Source organism: Capricornis sumatraensis, chromosome 5, assembly GCF_032405125.1.
Source record: "Capricornis sumatraensis isolate serow.1 chromosome 5, serow.2, whole genome shotgun sequence".
In the NCBI taxonomy this organism is placed as follows: Eukaryota; Metazoa; Chordata; class Mammalia; order Artiodactyla; family Bovidae; genus Capricornis; species Capricornis sumatraensis.
In genome coordinates, this window is record NC_091073.1 from 97,393,358 (window position 1) to 97,410,107 (window position 16,750).

Below are 16,750 nucleotides of genomic sequence, written 5' to 3' on the forward strand. Positions count from 1 at the left end.
AATAAGTCAATAATGAGTTTTAGCACCCTCGAGGTAATTCTTATCTGGGCACATGTGAGATTTTTTTTCCTAAGCAAACTTATTGTAACAAAATTTAAAATTATAAGATGGCTATAACTTACAGTGCTTGTTTTATGTGCTGCTTTGCACACACAGTATTAATAATGCCAACAAACTTGATTTGCTTTATATGGCAAACCTATGCCGACTTGATGACTCAGCATTCATCACTTGAGGGAGTTCCCTGGTGGTCCAGTGTTTAAGAATCCACCTTCCACTGCAGGGGACCTGGGTTCAATCCCTGGTCAGGGAATGGAGGTCCCAGATGCCACAGGGCAACCAAGGCCGTGTGGCACAGCTATTGATCCTGTGCTCTTGAGCCTATGTTCTGCAATAAGAGAAACCCACATGCCCCAACAGAGAGCCCACATGTGGCAATGAAGACCCAGCACAGCCAAAATGAAAAAAAAAAAAAATTAAAATAGTTTTAAAAAATAAATCACCACTGAGCATTAACTGTCTTTATTGCTGTTTTCTTTCTTCTTTTGGATTAACTGAAAATTCTTCAGTGTTGTATTTTACCTCCACTATGGATTTATTAGCGATACCTCTTTCGTTTAATTTTTTTAATGGTTTCTCTCTTCTAGGATTTACAATAGACATCTTCAGCTTACTACAGTCTACCTTCAAATGGTATTATACCACTCATGTATAATGTCAGAGCCATGCAACAGTACATTTTTATCTCCACGCTCTTATTCAATGTGCCATTCTTGTCATCTATTTTACTTCTGCTTGTGTTCTAAATTTGATGTTACATATTATATTGTAATTTTTAAAACAACTTATTTAAAGAACTCTTAAAGTTATATGCAATATATATTTTAATATGTATATTTAAAAATTTGCTCATATATTTACAGTTTCTAGGCTTCTCTGTCCATGCTGAAGTGGGTAGCCGTTTCCTTTTCCAGGGAATCTTCCCAACCCAGGGATTAAACCCGGGTGTCCTGAGTTGCAGGTAGATTCTTCAATGTGTGGGCCACCAGGGAAGCCCTATAATATATATTTTAATATGTATGTTTTTAAAGTTTAGTTACATATTTGCAGTTTCTAGTGCCCTTATTCTTTGTATAGATGTAGGTTTACAGTTTCTATTACATTTGGAAAGTTTCCCACCCTTATTTCTTCAAATATGTTTTTGGTTTTTTTTTAACCTCAACAAGTAGAGAGTTATGTCTGAAACAGCCCTAACCACGTCCACAACCCTGATCAGACTACTTGTGGAGCTAGTAATGGTTCTTCCAATATGTGGCATACTTTGGCAAACATAGTTGCTTCTCAGCAAATATTTGTAGGGCCATACATAGGATAATTCTCTAACGCTTTTTATTTTAAAATTTATTTATTTAAAAAGGAAATACATGCTCAAGGTAGATAATTCAAGCATATATATATATTTACTGTATATATATACTATATACTATATATAATAATATACATATATTATTATACATATATAATATTTAAATATAATACATGCTCAAGGTAAATAATTCACATCTATATACATACTTACTGTATATATATAGTATATACTGTATACAGTATATATGCTGTATATTTATATACTATACATATATACTGTATATATGTGTGTGGTATATACTATATATAGTATATATACTATATGTATATATACTTATATATGTGTATATAGTATATACTGTATATAGTATATATACTATATGTATATAGTATATACTGTATATACTATATATTATATAATATATATGCATAATGATATATATACTATATACAGTATATACTGTATATGTTATATATTTTATATATGCTATATATAGTATATAATATAGTATATATTTTATATATACTGTGAAAAATAAGTCCTTTCTTTTCACCACAGTTGCCAGTGCCCTACCCCTCCTAACACAACCACATTTTTATCCTCCCAGAAGTTTCTGGGCATGTTCAAACATGTTCATATGGGTATATATTCTTTTAAATTCATTTTACCCAAGTGATGGCATATTATATATATTGTTCTGCATCTTGTTTTAACTTAATGTCTTCGTAATCATTCCTTTACTCCTTGGAAGGAAAGTTATGACCAACCTAGTAGCATATTCAAAAGCAGAGACATTACTTTGCCAACAAAGGTCTGTCTAGTCAAGGCTATGGTTCTTCCAGTGGTCATGTATGGATGTGAGAGTTGGACTGTGAAGAAGGCTGAGCATCGAAGAATTGATGCTTTTGAAGTGTGGTGTTGGAGAAGACTCTTGAGAGTCCCTTGGACTGCAAGGAGATCCAACCAGTCCATTCTGAAGGAGATCAACCCTGGGATTTCTTTGGAAGGAACAATGCTAAAGCTGAAACTCCAGTACTTTGGCCACCTCATGTGAAGAGTTGACTCATTGGAAAAGACTCTGATGCTGGGAGGGATTGGGGGCAGGAGGAGCAGGGGACGACAGAGGATGAGATGGCTGGATGGCATCACTGACTCATTGGATGTGAGTCTGAGTGAACTCCGGGAGTTGGTGATGGACAGGGAGGCCTGGCGTGCTGCGATTCATGGGGTTGCAAAGAGTCAGACACGACTGAGCAACTGAACTGAACTGAACTGAATCATTTCTTATCAGTATATATAAAGCTACCTATTTTTTCATGGGCTGCAAACCATTACATTATAGATTATGGTTAGGGTTAAGGTTAGGGTTTGTATCATAATTTAACTGCTGCCCTGTTGATGGACATTTAAGTTGTCTCCAGTCTTTTGTTACTGCAAACAGTGTTTCAGGGAACATTCTTCCACTTATTTAACACTAGAACTTCCTATGCAAGTGAGTGAGGTACTCTAGCATAAGTGGTCATGCTGATGTTCTCTACATTGTTTAAATTTTTGGTTTATGCTACAAACATTGTAAGAGAAATTTCCTGTTTGTTTTTTTTTTTCTTTTTACAAGGAAAGGAGAAATAATGTTACAGAGTGCACTGAGATAAGAAAAGTAATAGTCTTGAAGTGTTTGAAGTTTAAATCCCTGGTCTTACAGACTTTGCATCAATAAAAGAGAAGAATTTTTTCTTCTAATGAGTGAGTCTTAAGAAGAAATAAGCTAATCCTGCTTCTGATGTCACAGCTTTGGGAAAACAATGAGAAGCAGGTTTCCCTCATGATAGGAGAGGCAGCAGAAGATTCAAGCGCAGTCATGGGTGGACTGCAGCAGTGTGTGTCTTGAGAGTTTAAAAGATGAGAGAACTCACCCCTTGGCCTGTTGAAGCAGCAAGTGAGAGAGCCTGTAGCTGTACAGCCAATGTCTGAGAGAGGTAACTAATGGCTCATCCCTCCTCAACTTCATGCAACCTGAAGATGCCTTTAAGGGAAAGTTTCATGTCCTAGAACCAGGGAAAGAATTGCAGTGGGAGAGAAGTTGGTACCACCACAGTGGTGAGCTGTTAAATGTCTAACCACCAGCTTTCCAAGGGGGCGGTGGAAAGGGGAAATACATATAAGTATACATTTTTTTTCTTTAAAAAGAATCTTACTTTATAACATTTTACTTAATAAAAATTTACTTTAAAGCACACAATTTACAACAATAGACTATACAATATTCTACTGTAACTTTCAGATGCCAGATGATTCTCATAGAAAGCTTTCATGGATTTTTGTTGAATTTTTGTGTTCCCAGTCAACCTGTGTAACTAACAAGCCAGAGTAGTTCTGACATGAATGCTGGCTAATTTTTCCACTTACATTCATGAATAAGGGGAATGTGAAATAACAAAGTTGCCTTTGGGAACTCTGTTAAGGATAATGACCAGCACCTTCTTTGCTAATTTAGATAATACGTTTCAAATCCTGGAAGATCATTTCTTCAGATTTTTCTTTGTGTCCACAGTGTAACAGCTATAGACACTCTTTTAATTGGCATCACTGACATTTTCTTTATCCCTTTAGACAATCACAATGGCAATAAATTAAGGCCAGATTTTGGCCCTGGCTGATTTCCACCATGTAAACACCTCCCAGCACGGCTGGTTTCAAGACACCAACCACTGTGAACTTTCTGTGCACCCTGAGAAGAGAGACACAATGGTAGCACATTATATATCATTTCTACCAATAGAAACCAATAACCCCAAGGGAATAAAGAGACATAAAAGAGTAGAACGATTAAGCAGTGATGAGTTTGGGCATCTATGACCTTGCTTTTTATATAACTTATTTACTATTATCAGTTTATATTATTAGTTTTTAAATAATGGCTGTGTTTAACTGGCTCGTTCAAATTCCTGAAAAGATAACAGTTGGTTTTCATGATCTTTTCACTGATGCTCCAGCATACACTTCCTCGTTCGCTCACAGCTTCCAAATAAACAAACCTCTTTGCTTTTAAACATCAATAACCTGATGTTAAAAAAAATTTTTTTTTTCATCTCATGAGGTGGGGAGGAAAGATTGGGCTGCATTGGGGCCCCCATCCTGACCTCCCCTGGCCTGGTGAAGGCCTGGCATTTGGGCGAGCAGGTCACACAGAGAGAGAAAGTTTTTGTGAGAGGCTTGAGAGACTCCCTTGCTACTCTGGCAGCTCACAATCAGGCCACAGCCTTGGGAGACTCGTTTTCCTTGTGTGTGTGTGAGGAGGCTGAGTGAAGAATGGAGGAGGCTGCTGGTCTGTAGGGAGTAGGAAAGGGGAGAGACACGCCCTGCTCACTGCCAACCCTTCCTTGCCTCTTGTCTGCCTTCCTTTCCTGTTGTTACCCGTCACATTCCTTGATGTCATTTCTGCCATTGTGAGCCCGCAGCATCCCCCACCCCCCAGCCTGGGGGACAGCCCTACATCGGGAGGGTTGGTGCTGTGGAGGTGGGGGAAAAAGAGGTCACAACATCACCTTGGAGTTGGGCTGGGTCTGCGTGGAGCCCCAGAGATGTTCCCCAGCCCATTCTTCCCAAGAACCAATGAGTAAAATTCGGGGCCTCCCACCTGAGGTCAGGGAACCAGGCCCTGGAGTGGAACTTGGGGTGGAAGATGGCCTCCTCTGTCAACTGATTCATTCTCCAGAATTCAACTTGTTCTCTGACTCAGTGGTGTTTGAAAGCATCTTTGTCCAGGTACCCTTGTGCACTCAGGGACCCTCTCCTCACCTCCCCCCCACCCCTGTACCCCAAAGCCTATTCCCAGGGTTTGGCCCCCAAGTGCCATGGCCTTTGAGAGCCGTGGGGAGGAGGAAGAAGCAGGGAAGCAGGTAGAGCCAGAGAAAACAGGAGTGTCTAGATCCCAAGTTCACCTCGGTTTGTGCCTACAGGATCACAGGCCTCCCTGCAGTTCAGATGCTTTGGGGAAATAGAGTTATACCTGCAGAAGGAAATAGCAGGACCCGTTTTCCAGGGGTGAGGTGGGAGTCCACAGTTCTGGGGCCACCAGTGCATACCGACTGGTAAAACGGGGTGAAGGCGGCTGTCAGAATCTCTGCTCTGAAACCCAAACTCCTTCTTTCTAGGATGTCTTACAAACACCCTTGCATGAGAGCAAGGTTCTGGACAAATTAGCCTTGCCCAGATTCTACTGATTCCCAGAAGAGTAGTAATATGACCCACTCAAGTGAGTGAGTGTGGCCTCAGGAGCATGGAGCCACCAAGAGCATGGCATGGTCATTTCAATCCATGTGACATTTTACCAGGGTGCTTCCCCACCTCCCTCCAGTGGTCTGGCTGGTGACCCCCTGTGCTACGTGGCAGGTATAGATCACCAGTTTGTCAACAAGCTGTGTGAGGGGCAGGAGATGCAAAGAGAGATGAGATAGTGCCCCTGGCCAAGAAGCTTGTGACTTTAGAGGTTCAACGGACATAATGTGAAATGGCAGTTGTTAAGAAAGCTCTATGTCAGAGGGTTTGGACCTGCTGAGCCCTATAGCATGAGAAGAGCAAACCCTCAACATGGGCGGTTGTGGAAGCTTTCCCCATATTCTGGGAAAGCGCGTCTTTGAGGTGTTCCTAAGACTTTGGTAAGCGGAAGAGTTGGCAGTGAAAACCTTTCAGGCAGAGGGAAAGGTTTTCAAGCTCTTGGGTGAAGCCAGGAGGCTGGAATGCACAGGGAGGGTCTGCAGTCAGGAATCTATTTGGCGGAGTTGAAAAGTGATGAGAACCCCGGGAGAGAGGCTGGAAATAATCGGAGGTGGGTGTTGAACTTAATTTGGAGACCGTTTCACAGAGTAGTGAGGTTCTTTCTGATGAGGTCCCCCAGGTCTCAGAGAGCTGGTTCATAGCTCCAGGTCTTCCCCAACCCTGAGCTGCCCCAGGAGACTCAGACGTGCCAGGGAGGGGAAAAGCCTGCCTGCTGAAGCTAGCTCGTCAGAGATAAAAGCTGCTTTGAAATGATCCAGCCCAGAGTTATGCTGTTCCCTCCCTCCCCTCTCCTCAGCGTCACCAGCTACCATCACTGCCAAGAAACATCACCTGCAAACATTGATGTATTACTCTGTGTGTGGCCCTCTGTGTTTTGTAGCACATATGAATTTCATTCCACAACATGGGCTTCAAGAAATGTTACTCTTATTTCTTCTCAAAATCAAAATTCACTTTTCTCAGAGTACCATCTACTAGGCTTGTGGAAACCTACATTTCAGGCATTGCTGGGGCTCTCCCCTGTTGCCCAGATCCATCGCAGGCTGTGAATGGCCTTGATGATCTTGCAGAGTCTGGGACACTGGGAGAAGGCCCTCTGGTCTTAGGGCTCACCCCTTAGATCCTGATCCCTGTGTTTTCTTGGATGCTACAGTGCTGGTGCTTATCTGCCTGTCCTGGACAGTGAGGCGTGGGGGTGTCTCAGCTGAGACTGCGCCCAAGTGCCAGGCTGCCATCTTCCTGTCCTGCCACAGCCCTGAGCGCTGCAAGAGAACAGGTATTCCTCTCAGGACCCAGCAGCAAGCCAGACTGACCATCATTCGTCTTGAGGGAAGCTCCCCAAAACTCTCTCAAGTTGGGCTGCCTGGATCTTCCCCATTCAACAGCTTTTTCCTCATTCTCCTCCCCTTCTGGAACTTTCTTTGCATAATCCCCCTTCCAGATCATTAGAAACCTGTGCTGCCTTCTTCTGCCCAAGGACGGAGGAATGAAGTGGTGATCAGCTTTGTCTTACCAGTACGTCCTTTTAAAGTTAGTCATGCAAAGGACACAGAGGAGGGTGACCAACTTCCTGTTGCCAATAACCTAAAGTCTCTTTGGGGAAAACCCACGGGAAGGATGGACGGCAGGTCTTGGCCCAGCCCGGTGCGCAAGAACACAGGTGCTCCAAGCCTGTTGCCAAGTTGAAGTGCCGTTTTCTAGCACCTGTAATCTTCCACCCCTGTCTTCTGTTTCTGTCTGACTCCATGTGCCTGGGGCTAACTTCTAGGTCACTAAGCCGGGGAACTGGATGGATGACTGTGAAGGGCCAACCACTGTGATCCTTGGGGTGACCTCATCCATACCCTCCTTGCCACTACCCAACATCCTCCTGATGGCCAACGTCACCTGGCCCCAGGGTCAGTTTTCCACCTGGAGCATACCTGGGAGTGCCCCAGTCATCACCCTCAGCAGGTAAAGGAAGATTTGAGGGAGGTGCTGGAAGGGGCTGAGTGAACAACTGAATTGTTTTGCCACTGGTCTCTAGACAAGAAGAAAGGACAGTGTTCTTTAGCATAAACTGTGTAGACTTCCTTCGATCATTTAACAAATATTTATTTAGTGTCTGTATGTACCAAGTGCTGTACTTGGTGCTAGGGTAGAGCACCAGACCCTGTCTCTTCCTAGTTTTCGAGAATCTTGGCTTCCTTTTGCTTATTTTTGTTTTGTCAATATAGACTTGGAAGTTTTCAAAAAGAAAGGTGAGCGATATGAAAGTCAAATAGGATTATGATGTATTGAAATTGAAAAAAAATACTGGATGTAAAACACCAGACCTCCATCCTTCTCGCTACTCTTTCAGCACAGTGACTCAGGATCTAGGGAGAAGGAGACCTGGAGATGGAGTCAGAAAATCTTAGTTCCCGTTCCTACCTAAGAAGATCTAAGCTTGGACAAATCACCTAGCTTCTCTGAGCCACAGTTTCAAATTCTGTAACAGGGAATTAATACTACTTATTGTTCCTTCATCAAGGGGTTGTTGTGAGGGTTAAATGAGATTGCACACATCAACCATCAGCCATTGTTATTGGTTTGAGCAGACTCTTTAATAACCAAGGCTCTAGAAATCAGAGAAGAATAGGTTTTAGTGATCTTTTCCACCCTCAGACCACAAGCTTTCGCTCTCCGGCATCCCCCAGAGGCAGGAGTCTAATGGGTTTCATTAAAACCACTGGGGCCTCTGTCATGGGAATTTCCTGATTGTGCCCAGGATTCTGCCCCTGAAGTACGTGGAACTGCGAATCTATGACCGGCTCCAGCGCATCCTAAGGGTTAGGACAGTGACTGAAAAGATCTACTACCTGAGGCTCCACAAAAAACACCCCGAGACCGTGTTTCAGTTCTGGATCCGTTTGGTGAACATTCTGCAGAGAGGTCTGTCCATCACCACCAAAGATCCAAGAATCCGAATCTCTCACTGCCTGGTGCCCAAGTTGCCCTGCCGCTCAGCAGAAACAGTAAGTTTCACCAAGATCTTGCCAAGATCCATAGGGTCAGCTGGGAACTGGAGATGTACCGTCTCTGGAGAATGGATGGATGTTAGAGTCTAGCACTGCGTGGGGATCAGCAGCCTTCTTTTTCAAATCACTGATATGCACACACCACACTGAGATCTACAGACATTAAAAAGTAATTTTGTTTTCCTAAAAAGAGATAAAGTACTGAACTCACTAAAAAATTGTTTTCTGGGTTTGTTTTTTTTTCTCAGTGTTATAAAGGAATAATGTTCACTGAAGAAAAATCAGAAAATTACAGAAAAATCACCCCCACTCCTCTCTAGTGCTAAGCAATCATTTGGAACATTTTGGCCTATATTCTTCTAGTCTTTCATCTTAATTTTTAATTTATATCTTTGAGAACATTACATATATAAATATATTTCTCAATGTTGCTTTTTTCCAGTTTAGATTATATCATGTATCATAAACATTTCCCATTTCTTTCAAAAGCCCTTTGTACACATCATTTTGATAATTTCATGCTATTCAATTGTATGAGTGAGTTAAAATTTACTTCACCATTCCTCTAATATCGGACATTCAGAGTAATTCCTAACTTTTCATTATTGTAACTGATGCTAAAACAAGCATTTATGTATTGTCCACATTTCTGATGGTTTTCCCAGAATAGATTTAGAAGCAGAATTCAAAGAGTGTGAACATTTTTAAGGCTCTCAGTACATATTGTCAGATTATTTCCAGGAAATTCATACCAAATTCTACTCTCTCTAATAATATGAGTGACTGTGTAACTGTATCCTTATCACAATTGAGAAGCGTGAATTTTCCTTGTCTAATATGACAGGTTAAAAAAAAAAGTAGCAGCTCTTTGATTGTCAATGAATTTGAACGCTGACTTTTTTTTTTTTTTTTTTGCACTATCTTTTGCTTTCTTTGGCCATTTTCCTGTTGGCAACTTTGCATTTTTCTAAGTTGATTTATAAAACAGAGCTTTTTATATGTTAGGAACTTTAAGCCTTTAATCATGAGTTTTTGCAAATATTTGTTCTAAGGATTTGGTTTTCCCTTTTAGTTTATTTAAGGTTTTCTTTTCCTTCTTCTTTTGACATACAGAAGGCTTTCCCAGTACCTGCTTAGGGTAGAAGCATAAGAAGGAAAAGCATGATAGATTAGATAGCCTTAAACCTCCAGATTTCAAGATTTAAACACTTGCTTCATTGCATTTAAGTGATATGCCTTAGGTACTTGGTCACTGACTTCGAAGTCAGCCTTACAGCTCTGCTGCTCTTGTTCCTAAGGATCAGACCTTGGCTCCAGGCAGAGTAGCCAAAGCAGTCCATCAGGGAGAGGAGATCCTGCTAGGGGCCCTGGTTTTGGTCTGATGATTCCAGGGCTTAACATTTAAGGAACAGTTCCCGGGACTAGGCTGGAAGACATAAGTGAATTTCTTCAAGGTTCTGGCCTGAGAAGGCCAAGAGCTATTGGAGATCAGACCCGGTCATCTGACTGTCAATTTCTCCATCCAGTCTGAAAGCAGCCTGCCATCATCCTCCCAGCCCAGTGAGAGCTCCATGCTGTTGGCTGCCGAGCAGAACAGTGACCGTTTCTTGAACCTCTCAGGAACTTCCCAGCTCACAGTACACAGGTGGGTCCCCCGTGCAGGCTGCCCTGGCATCCCTTTCCCACAGCCTAGAGTCATGGTGGGGTGGAGAATCAGTGACACCCTCTGCCTACCCACCTCAGTTCCTTCTTTTCACTTTAGGCTTTTACATGTAATGTTTCCCCTTCATTTTATTATAAGCCTGTTCTTGGAAACAGGATCTGTGGCTGCTTGATCTAAATATTCCCTAGGCAAACCCCAGTGTTTTCATATGGAAGATGTTCAGTAAAAGGAGTGAGGATGAATAGGTTAATTCAAAGAAGGGTGATAATAGCAGACTTATGGAGTTAGATGTTGACAGTCCCAGCTCTCAAGGGTCCCTTGGGTAAGACAATCCTGAGGCCTCTTTGCCTCATTTATTTATTCTGTAAAATGGACAGAATAGACATTAACCCATAGAGGAGACTACAGCTGGCTCCAAAGCTTTACTATCTACTAAGTCACTGTGTTAGATTCTTTCTGTAACAAGTGATAGAAAAACCAACACAAGATCATGCAGTCAATACATTGAACAAGTACAAGTTGGAGGGCATCATCAAAATGCAAAAATTTGTTCTTCCTTATAATTTTTTTTCAGTGGGAAAAGTCTTCCTCTTGCTCCTGAGTAAAAGCTGGTCTCTGGGCAGGCCCCCTAAGCATATATGGGCTCCTTCTTAGAATATAAAAGGGCTCTTTGGTCCCTTTAAACTGCAAAAGCAGCCTCAATTCTGAAATAAAACATCCAGTGCCTGAAAATTATCAAAATTCTGAAGTGGTCACATCACCCCCCTTCAGTCAGCATGCCCTTATATTATGATGGCCCTTCTTTGTGGGGACTGGGTTGTCACTCCTCTCCTTCAGGTTTCTGATTTGATTTTGTTGTTGAAGATTTTTTTTAATATAATTTTTATTTATTATTTATTTCTGATTGTGCTGAGTCTTTGTTGTTGCACAGTGGTTTGTTCTAGTTGTCATGCTCAGGCTTCTCATTGTGCTGGCTTCTCTTGTTGCAAAGCATGGCCTCTAGGTGCCCGGGCTTCAGTAGTTGCAGTTCGTGGGCTTAGTTGCTCCACGGTATGTGGAATCTTCGCGGACCAGGAATCAAACCTGTATACTTTTATCCACTGTACCACCAGGGAACTGTACCACCAGGGAAGCCCCTACGATTTTTTTTTTTTTAATGTGGACTATTTTTAAGGTCTCTATTGAACTTGTTACAGCATTGCATCTGTTGTTTATGCTCTGGCTTTTCGGCCTTGAGGCATCCTGACCAGGGATCAAAACCGAATCCCCTACATTAGAAGGTGAAGTCTTAATCACTGGACCACAGGGGAAGCCCCCTGTTTCTTGATTTTGAAACTGACTTTTTCTCTTAGGAGCTTTCTTGGGTTATTTGAAGTCCCCTCCTTACCACCCCTCGGGCTTCCCCGGTGGCTCAGAGGTAAAGAGTCCACCTATGATGCAGGAGACACAGGTTCTATCTTCGGGTTGGGAAGATCCCCTGGAGGAGGGCATGGCAACCCACTCCAGTATTCTTGCCTGGAGAATCCCCATAGACAGAGGAGCCTGGCAGTCTACAGTCCATAGGATCGCAAAGAGTCAGACAGACTGAAGCAACTTAGCATGCACCATGCACTTAACACCCCTCACCCCAAGGCAAGCCCCCACCCCCCTCCCCCGCCAGGCCCTGGGTCTGCAGGCATCTGTGCCCGCCGGGCACTAGCTGTCAGTGTCCCCTCCCCTTTAAGGGAGTCAGGCAGGGTTCACAGTGGCTCCAGGCTGGCTCTCTCCCTGGTACAGTTCACATCTGGTCCTCAGGAAACGACCGGCTACTGGATGCGGGACTGTGCCTCCTGGACACAGACGCACACAGATCTTCATCACTCCATCCATCATCAAAGAAACCCGCTCTCCCATTTCTCCCCCCCTCCATGCTCCCTGGGCAGGAGTTGTGCCCCCAACTACTGAGTTTCCCAGACCCTGGGGACTACTGCTCAAGGGCTCTGGGTGGTCGCAGAAAGCCTCTCTCCTTCAGCTGGGGTGGGACAAGGCAGCAGCTCTGTACAAAGGACTCGCCACACATCCTGTCTCTCAGTGCTTCCATAGCCTCGCTCTGGGGTCGCAGTGGTGGTCATGCCAGGTCAGTTCTCCCGGGCCATTTGTTGTTGTTTAGCCGCTCAGTGGTGTCCCCCTCTCTGTGACCCCGTGGGCTGCAGCATGCCAGGCCTCCCTGTCCTTCACCACCTCCCAGGCCATGGTTCACCTTTACATATACTTGGCAGTCTTTTTTTTTTTTTTCTGACTTCAAGATTGTTTTCTTGAATTATAATATTAAAATTTCTTCTTACGGTATGCTCACTATATGTGGGTTGGATCATCTTTGCTATCTAATTGCCTGCCACTTTCTTATTTCTGAAACTCAAGGAGAGGACTTTTGCTCTCCTCTTTCTCTTAAGGCATTAGCTGCTTTGTTCATTTTCGTGTTCCTTCATTTTGGAAGTAATTTTTGTTTCTTTAGAGATGGCTGATGCTTTTCTCAATTTTGTCACCGCATTTATAAGTCTTTAGGTTCTGACTGACTTGGCTCTTTCCTATATGCTCTGTCATTGTCTTAACTGAGTTCATTCTGAAATGCTGTGTTGCGGTTTTTGTTTGTTTTGCAGGCATGTCTTTTTAGCGTGCATTCGTTGTCTGTAAGGAGTTAAGATGCTTCATAGCCTCTTTCTTCCTTGGATTATGATCCTTTTCTGATGCTTGTGTTTATGGAAAACGGTTTTCCTAAACCTTTGGGAGTGAGGGCTTGGTCAAGGTAGCTGTCTGGTTTGGGCTCAGAGCTCCCTCTTGTGTTGTTTTTGTAAAGTGTTTATGGACTTCCCTGGTGGCTCAGATGGTAAAGCGTCTGCCTACAATGTGGGAGACCGGGGTTCAATCCCTGGATCAGGAAGATCTCCTGGAGAAGGAAATGGCAACCCACTCCAGTATTCTTGCCTGGAAAATCCCATGGATGGAAGAGCCTGGTAGGCTGCAGTCCACGGGGTTGCAAAGAGTCCGGACACAACTGAGCGACTTCACTTTCTTTCACTTAAGGACTTAAGCATTTTAGGATTCCCATGCTGTGTTCCTATTTTTAGCTGATTTGTTCTCTTTCCTTTTCTTCTATTGTTCCTGTCCTACTCAATTTGGATTCCATTTCCAGACGCCATGTCCTGCAAGGGAGAGTGTTCTGGTGGTTTTGAGAGTTCTTAAGGCACATACTTCAACAGCCTCTTCAGACTGTGCCACAGACCCCTTGCACTTACTTCCCCAGTTTCCTTCTTTCTAAATTGGCTGGTTGCACTTTCTCCTGAGAAGCTGCAGGCAATGTAGAAGCCCTCCTGTTTACAGGCACATCAGATGCCCTGCTGCTTCTCTCTGCTGTCTCTCACATAGATACTGACCCTCTGGGCCTTGGGGCTATCTGTAGCTGTAATATTTTATCTGAGCTTTTCTCAAACAGGCCTATGTCTGTGGGATTCATGTTGGCCTAAGTTGGAGGGGCAGGGTTTGACCCCACAGAACCATTGTAAGTTTGCTTCTGTTGGATGCCTCAGAGAGATTCATGGCTCAGGAGAAATTTTTTACATTAGTTTCTCAGCTTGGAAGTTATTGGACCCTGTATCATTTTCAGATCTCAAACCAATATTGGGACAGTCCCAAGGATAAGGATTTTCAACAGAGACTTTTGTTTTGACCCAGAATCCAAGTTGGAATCGTTGACCCAGAATCCATGTTGGCTTTGACACTGGATGGATTTCTCTCTGGTATTCCCTGCCCCTTTAAATTAACTCATTAATTTTTTACTGCACAGGGTCTTCACTGCTACACACGCGAGCTTTCTCTAGCTGCAGAGAGCAGGGGCTGCTCTCTAATTGTAGTGCACGGGCTTCTCATTGTGGTGGCTTCTTTTGCCATGGAGCGCAGGCTTAGTAGCATGTGGAATCTTCCCAGACCAGGGATTGAACCTGTGTCCCCTGCATCAGCAGGTGTATTCTTGGATACCAGGTGTATTCCCTGGTATCATTGGATCACCAAGGAAGTCCTTGATATCCCCTTTTGTCAAGAAGGTGGCTTTGAAAGTCCTAGACTTATGCAAATATCTTGACTGGTGTCAGATTCGTGATCTCCGAAGAGAATTTAGCTTCAGAACCAGGGCCAAGGCTTCAGGCACTCAGAGCTTCATGTGGCAGAAGTTTTATTACAGTGGAAAAGAGACAAAGAAAGCTTCTGACATAGACATCAGAAGGGGGACGGAGAGTGCCCCACTCACTAGTCTTATCAAGGCTTTATATACTTCTTCAGTTGGTTAGTAACCAACAGGGAACAGCCCCTGGAGAAGGGCATGGCAACCCACTTCAGTTTTCTTTCCTGGAGAATCCCCATGGATAGAGGAACCTGGGGGGCTAAAGTCCATGGGGTCATAAACAGTCAAACATGGCTGAGTGACTAACAATTTCACTTTTCACTTTGGGCTTCCCTGGTGGCTCAGAGAGTAAAGTGTCTGCCTGCAATGCAGGAGACCCCGGTCCGATCCCTGGGTCAGGAAGATATCCTGGAGAAGGAAATGGCAACCCACTCCAGTACTCTTGCCTGGAAAATTCCATGGACGGAGGAGCCTAGTGGGCTAGTCTATGGGGTCAGACTGAGCGACTTCACTTTCTGTCTTTCACTAAGAGTAGGTCTTACCAGACCCACTCCCACAACATACATTTTTTTTTTAATTTTTATTTTTACTTTATTTTACTTTACAATACTGTATTGGTTTTGCCATACATTGACATGAATCCACCACGGGTGTACACAACATACATTTTAAGATAACAGAATTAGAACTAACAATAGGAAACAATAGGAAAGTTTTACCAGATCCACTCCCACAACATAAGACGACAAGATTAGACAGAGGGTTACTGTTAAGAAGGAGAAACATGTCCTCAAGCAAGAAACATTGTTATTGCATAATCATTAGTATAGAGCTTAAGGAAAAACATACCCTTGAGCAAGATGTGTTGTTTTGTGTAATCATTAGCTCTGGCTTTAAAGAAAGTTAGTCTTACAAGAAATAGATTGTTGCCATTACAACTCACAGTTTTAAAAAAAAGTCTCCTGTGACTAAGATAAAGCAATATAGAAAAAGAAAGTTTGTTCCCTTCTCCTCCTCGAGGGCCTCAGATTCCTTATCAACCTATCTAAGAATTAACTTTCTCAAGTTAATGTCCCAGGAGCTGGGCCCCAATACTTAACCTCCTGGGCCACATGGCCATAAATACCCAAGGCCTAGACTTCCCCTGAGGATCCAGTGGTTAAGAATCCACCTCCAACGCAGGGGACATGAGTTCAATCCCTGCTCCGGGAGGATTCCACGTGCCACAGAGCAACCAAATCCCTGTACACTGGAGCCTATACTCTGCAACAGGAGAGGCCACTGCAGTGAGAAGCCCAGGCACGCACGAGAGAGCAGCCGCCACTCAGCACACCTAGAGAAGCCTGCACAGCAGCCAAGACCCAGCATAGCCCCAGTAAACAAACAAACAAACCCAGGGCCTGGGTCACCAAGACTGGCCAGCCCCTCAGGCACCCCGGCTTTAACTCATACCTCATTGATCTTTAATTTTGGGCCCCGGGGATTTTTACTTTAGTTTTCATAAATGTAATGATACATTTAAAATTGTGTGGATTATATTTCATCTAGCAGTTATGGGTGTTTCATGGCAAAGACATTTTTAGATTATTAGTCCATATTACCTCTCTCTGGCTAAATAACCCTAAAATTATTTTCATTGGAAAAAAAACTCATCGCACTTATCTCTGAATACTAAGTGTGTGTTATTTTTAACTTTCTTTTTGGTGCCTTTTCACTTCAACCCAGATCTGGGTTGAAGGTATCTGTGCTGGAAAAAACATAATTAAACAACAGTTTTAAAATTTGATTCTTACCAATGCTTTCTTTTTCTTCTGTTGCTTTCAATGTTCCTGGGCTACTCCAGAAACACCAGCAGTGCCACTGAAATAGAGAATTTCAACTGCAATGACAACACATCCTTGCCAGCATCATCCCCGGTCATTTCGAATATACCTATGAGAGCCACATTGAGCCACAGTCTCTGGGAACAAGAGAACGCCGATGAGTACAACATGCAGGCTCCTGTAGCCAGTTCCTTAGGAGAGAACTTCTGGGGACCCTAACACCTGGCCCAAACAGGGTGGTCTTCCCTGGCTTCATTCAGTGCACTTATTACAAACTTCTATAGGGCAGTTTTCCTATTGTGGCCCAAATGACCCTGGGAGAGCTAAGATGGTGTTTATAACAAGTTGCTTCTGTACGTCCATCAGTAAACCTCCAGATGAGTCCCTAATTGTTGTAGGTTGTGCTATGGAAGGGAGGACGGGGCCCTAGGCTGGAGAAGGACTAATTAGGAGCAATAGCTC

At 43.4% G+C, this 16,750-nt stretch overlaps 1 protein-coding gene across 1 annotated transcript; it reads left to right on the forward strand.

Annotated features, from left to right (window-relative positions):
• Positions 1–4,981: 4,981 nt before the first annotated feature.
• On the forward strand, positions 4,982–16,507 carry GARIN1A (golgi associated RAB2 interactor 1A). The gene is made up of 5 exons (XM_068973218.1): positions 4,982–5,134; positions 7,416–7,600; positions 8,397–8,643; positions 10,173–10,291; positions 16,309–16,507. The coding sequence occupies exons 1-5, from the start codon at positions 4,982–4,984 to the stop codon at positions 16,505–16,507; spliced, it is 903 nt and encodes a 300-aa protein (XP_068829319.1).
• Positions 16,508–16,750: the final 243 nt, after the last annotated feature.

What these genes read in the sequence shown, in the direction of transcription:
- GARIN1A (XM_068973218.1), top strand. Translation starts at nt 4,982, where the DNA reads ATGAGTAAAATTCGGGGCCTCCCACCTGAGGTCAGGGAACCAGGCCCT. An exon ending in CCAGTCATCACCCTCAGCAG is followed by an intron (nt 7,601 to 8,396) that starts GTAAAGGAAGAT and finishes GATTGTGCCCAG; the next exon opens with GATTCTGCCCCTGAAGTACG. An exon ending in CCTGCCGCTCAGCAGAAACA is followed by an intron (nt 8,644 to 10,172) that starts GTAAGTTTCACC and finishes TTCTCCATCCAG; the next exon opens with TCTGAAAGCAGCCTGCCATC.